At 39.1% G+C, this 5,555-nt stretch overlaps 1 protein-coding gene across 1 annotated transcript; it reads left to right on the forward strand.

The window, feature by feature from the left end:
• Positions 1–216: 216 nt before the first annotated feature.
• LOC136135053 (large ribosomal subunit protein eL27-like) lies at positions 217–627 on the forward strand. The gene has a single exon (XM_065892870.1). It carries the CDS (start codon positions 217–219, stop codon positions 625–627), a length of 411 nt encoding a protein of 136 aa, XP_065748942.1.
• Positions 628–5,555: the final 4,928 nt, after the last annotated feature.

Raw genomic sequence — 5,555 nt, forward strand, 5'->3', positions numbered from 1 at the left:
AGAAACTAAGGCTCCCACCCATGTGGAGGATGGTGACTTCAGGCTGAGCACAAGATTCCTGGAACACTGCCCTGTTACCTCATCATCAACCAATGAGAAGAAAGTCTGCACACAGTGGAAGATAATGTAGACCTTGACCCCCTCCTCAAATAATTCTTCCTTTAAAATTTTTCATGGTAGCTTCCTCTGCTGTAGGCCCGAGAGGTTGCTGCCAACATGGGCAAGTTCATGAAACCCGGGAAGGTGGTGCTGGTCCTGGCCGGTCGCTACTCCGGACGCAAAGCGGTCATCGTAAAGAACATTGATGATGGCACCTCAGACCGACCCTACAGGCATGCTCTGGTGGCTGGAATTGATCGCTATCCCCACAAAGTGGCAGCTGCCATGGGCAAGAAGAAAATTGCCAAGAGGTCAAAGATCAAGTCTTTTGTGAAAGTTTATAATTATAATCACCTCATGCCTACATGGTACTCTGTGGATATCCCCTTGGACAAAACTGTTGTCAACAAGGATGTCTTCAGAGACCCTGCTCTCAAACACAAGGCCCAACGAGAGGCCAAGGTCAAGTTTGAGGAGAGATACAAGACTGGCAAGAACAAATGGTTCTTTCAGAAGCTGTGGTTTTAGGTCTGTCTTGTTTCAGTCATTAAAAATACAAAAATACAACAACAAAAAAAAAACTTTCATGGTAGAGCAAATCTTGGGATTTAGCTTTTAGACATGAGTCCACCTTCTCCCCAGGTTGCCAGCCTTCTGAATAAAGCAATCTTTCGTTTCCAACCAACACTTACCACTCGAGTTTTGGCTTTTGAGTGGCAAGCAGTCGAACCTGAGTTCAGTAACACTGACTCCATGCTGCTTCTCCCCCAGGATCTCATCCTGCCTTTCTTCCTATCAGTGTCTCCCTCAGTACTGGCTCTTACCTTTTATCCTTCAGTACTCTCATATTTTTCACATTCTGAAGAAAAGTTCATCTTTACCTTTTCTTTGTCAATGTCTCCCCAGTATTGTCAACTGAACTGTGCTTTCAGCTCTTAACCCAATCCAAACCAGGAGATAGCAAACTTTTCCTGCAAAGGGTGAGATATTTTATGCTTTTCAGGCCATGTGGTCTCTGTTACAGTTACTTAACTCTGGCCCTGTAGTCCAGGGGCAGCCATAGATAATACATAAACATGTAGGCATGTCTGTGTTCCAATAAAACTTTATTTACAAAGACAGGCTAGATTTGGTCCACAGGGTATAATTTGTGGGCTCCTGACCTAGGCAGTGCTTCTTAAATGTTAGTGTGTACATGAATAACCTGGGAATCTTGTTAAAATGCAGCCTCTGATTCAGTAGAACTAAGCTAGGGCTCAGCGGTCTGCATTTCTAACAAGCTCTCAGGTGATGCTGATGTGGTTGGTCTCAGGAGTGATACTCTCGATGACTTCTGTGACAGGTACAGCCGACTCAACCACCATTCCAAGTCTCTTCTCTCTTTCTGCCTCCCAACAGAGAGGCTGGAAAAGCCCCCAAAAAGCACTTTCTCATCTACCCCTGTTGCCAGGGTGGCCATATGGGTCAGTTCTGGCAAATATGATGAAAGCAAAATTCTGGAGGTCTTTCAAGAAGCTCATGAATTGCACCTTTCTCTCCCTCCTGAGTTCTCGACAATTTGAGAATTAAGACAAAGGAGTAGCATTTGAAGGCCTGAAATATCACCCTTATTACTTAAAAATGCTAAGTTATTGTAGAACACAGTTTATTGTGAAATGGACCTGCTAACTGAATTACAGAAGTCTGACTAACTCCTCCCAGGTTGACTAGAATAGGTTTCCCTATCTGGATAGAGAGGTGTGGCTAAGACATATGGCTCAAAGGAGCAGAGGAGAACTGGTAGCTGCAGGCAGGCTCTCTCTAGGCAGGCTTTCCTCTAGAGGAAAACTAGAGGTGCTTAGCTGAGCAAGCCCAGTTTATTCTTCCCAAATTTAGCAACCAACCACATCATTCCATCTCCCCTGGGATAGGGTAAATACAGGGATAGAGAGGAGCTGGAAGTGTATCAAAAAGAAGGAAACCATTTCAAGTGAGACAGCCACATCACTCCCCCTCCAATGATCTCTACTTTTTTGTTCTCTTAACATATTTGGTTTAACTACTAAACCGTCAGTCAAGAGGTGATGTGCAGAGTGATAGGGAAGTCCCACACCCACCTGCCTGAGACTGTAACAACCAAGTTTTTTGCCTTTGGTATTTTTCTGGGAACACCAATGGGCAATTCCCACTTTTCCCACACCAAGTATCTGAAATGTGTCCTAAGGCTACATTAAGTAAACCCCAAATTTATTTTGAACACAGGACCAAAATTCATCCCCTATCTTACTTATTGTTCAAATTATATTCAGCCATGTTGTCCACATAACTAATCAGAATTTGTGAATGTATTCATTCAACAAATATTTTATGAGCATCTGCTTTGTTCCAGGCAGTGTTCCAAGTGTTAAAGATGCAACAGTGTACAAAGATAAACATTCCTGCCCTAATGTAGCTCATAGTCCAATGAGGGGAATAGATAAGAAACAATCATTATAATAAATAAGTGATATTACATGTTTGAAATGGTAAGCATCATGGAAAAAAAGAAAAAAAGTAGAGCAGGGAAGAAGGATCAGGAGTGCTGCGGGAGAAGGTAGAATGTTACAGTGTAAAAGTTTGTCAGAATAGGTCTCTTCAGGAAGATTGCATTGAGAAATTACTTGAAGTGGGGGGTTAGCAAAGCAGATCATTGGAGGAGTGTTAGTGAGGGGCAGATTGCCTGAAGTGAAGTGAACAAAAGAAGGGGAGATCAGAGATGTAATGCAGGGTCAGATCAAGAGGGGTCCTTGCAGAGGAATGGCTTGATCTAATTTGTACTTTTATTTTTTTAATTTTTTTTACATTTTTTTTAAAATTGAGGAAACGTTGGTTTATAACACTATATAAGTTTCATGTGTACATTATATTTAGACTTCTATATACATTACAGTGTGCTCACCACCAAAATTTACTTTCTATCCATCACCATACAGCTGATATCCTTTACCCATTTCTCCACCCCCACCCACTCTGGAGTCACCACTCTGTTCTTTGTATCTATGTGTTTGCTTTTATTTAGTTTTGCTTGTTCATTTATTTGAGTTTTTTGTTTGTTTGTTTGGTTGGTTGGTTGGTTTTGTTTTTTATATTCCACATATGAGTGAAGCCATATTGTATTTGTATTTCTCTGTCTGATTTATTTCACTGAGCAAGGACCTTCAAGGTCCATCCATCTTGTCACAAATGGCAAGATTTCATCTTTTTAATGGCTGAGTAGTATTCTATTGTGTGTGTGTATACATGTGTGTATCACTTCTTCTTTATCCATTCATCAATTGATTGTTTCCATATCTTGGATATTGTAAATAAAGCTACAATGAGCATAGGGGTGCATATAACTTTTCAAATTAGTGTTTTAATATTCATCAGATAAATACCCAGAATTGGAATAGCTGGATCATATGTTAGTTCTATTCTTAATTTTTTGAGGAATCTCTATACTGTTGTCCATAGTGGCTGCACCAATTTACATTCCCACCAACAGTGTATGAGGATTCCCTTTTCTCCACATTCTCTCCAACCCTTGTAATTTCTTGCCTTTTTTAAATTGAGGTATAGTTTGCTTACCATGTTGTGTTAGTTTCTGGTGTACAGCAAAGTCATATATATATATATATATATATATATATATATATATATCCTTTCTCATATACTTTTCCTCTATGGTTTATTACGGGATATTGAATATAGTTCCCTGTGCTACACAGGAGGACCTGGTTGTTTATCTATTTTATATATAGTAGCTGTATCTTTGAATCCCAAACTCCTAATTCATCCCTCCCCCATCCCCTTTCCCCTTTGGTAAACATGTTTGTTTTCTATGTCTGTGAGTTTGTTTCTGTATTGTAAATAAGTTCATTTGTATCACATTTTAGATTCCACATGTAAGTGATATCATATGGTATTTGTCTTTCTCTTTTTGACTTACTTCACTTAGTATGATAATTTCTAGGTCCATCCATGTTGCTGAAAATGGCATTATTTCATTCTTTTTCATGGTTAATACTCTATTGTGTGTGTGTGTGTGTGTGTGTGTATATATACCCCACATCTTCTTTACCCATTCATCTGTCCATAGGCTGCTTCCATGTCTTGGCTATTGTAAATAGTGCTGCTATAGACATTAGGGTGCATGTATATGTTCAAATTAGTTTTCTCTAGATATATGCCCAGAAGTAGGATTTCTGGAGCATATGGTATCTCTATTTTCAGTTTTTAAAGTAACCTCCATACTGTTTTCCATAGTGGCTGCACCAATTTACATTTTCACCAACAGTGTAGGAGGCTTCCCTTTCCTCCACACCCTCTCCAGAATTTGTTATTTGTAGATTTTTAATGATGGCTATTCTGACTGGTGTGAGGAGATACCTCATTTTAGTTTTGATTTGTGCTTCTCTAATAGTGATGCTGAGCATCTTTTCATGTGCCTATTGGCCATATGTATGTCTTCTTTGGAGAAATGTCTATTTAGGCTTTCTGCCCATTTTTTGATAGGGTTGGTTTTTTTTTTTATTATTAAGTTGTATGAGCTGTGTGTATATTTTGAAAATTAAGTCCTTGTTGGTCACATCATTTACAAAAGTTTTCTTCCAGTCCATAGGTTGCTTTTTCATTTTGTTTATACTTTCCTTTGCTGTGCAAAAGCTCATAAGTTTGATTAGGTCCCATTTGTTTAGTTTTGGTTTTATTTCCATTGCCTTGGGCAACTGACCAAAGAAAACATTGGTACAATTTATGTCAGATAATGTTTTCCCTATGTTCTCTTCTAGGAGTTTTATGGTGTCATGTCTTAGATTTAAGTTTTTAAGCCATTTTGAGTTTATTTTTTGTGCACGGTGTGAGGGAGTGTTCCCTGTCTTTTTGACAATAGCCATTCTAACATGCATGAGGTGATATCTCATTGTGGTTTTTATTTGCATTTCCCTAATAATTAGTGATGTTGAACGTCTTTTCATGTGTCTGTTGGTCATCTGTGTATCTTTTTTTGAAAAATGTCTATTCAGCTCCTCTGATAATTTATGCTTCTAAAGGATCACCCTGGTTACTCTATCAAGAACAGAAAGCAGGAAAGAAAGAGTAGAAACAACTCAAAGGAGGAGGTTCTGACAGGTGAGAGGAGGTGGTGGCTTGGATAAGAATGATAGTAGTGGAGGAGGTGAGAAGAGGTTGAATCCTCGATAAATCTTCAAGGTAGAACCAAAAGGATTTCTTGGCCGTTTGGGTATGAGAAAGGAAAGAGTCAAGGATTCCATGATCATGCTTGCATTAAGATTGATAATATAAGATACTTGATCTTAGGGACTTCAGGAATGGCAGAGTAAAGAGCTTAGCAGACCCTCTCCACAGAAAAACAGCAAGTTAAGTAGCAAGAATTATTTTTAAAAAACATTTCGCAGTCTCTGGAATTGTCTTTAGGGCACACAGTAAGTGGAGAAAGA

Source organism: Phocoena phocoena, chromosome 15 (genome assembly GCF_963924675.1).
Source record: "Phocoena phocoena chromosome 15, mPhoPho1.1, whole genome shotgun sequence".
In the NCBI taxonomy this organism is placed as follows: domain Eukaryota; kingdom Metazoa; phylum Chordata; class Mammalia; order Artiodactyla; family Phocoenidae; genus Phocoena; species Phocoena phocoena.

Bases quoted from the DNA above. Each gene is read 5' to 3' on its own strand.
- LOC136135053 (XM_065892870.1), top strand. From the start codon at position 217: ATGGGCAAGTTCATGAAACCCGGGAAGGTGGTGCTGGTCCTGGCCGGT.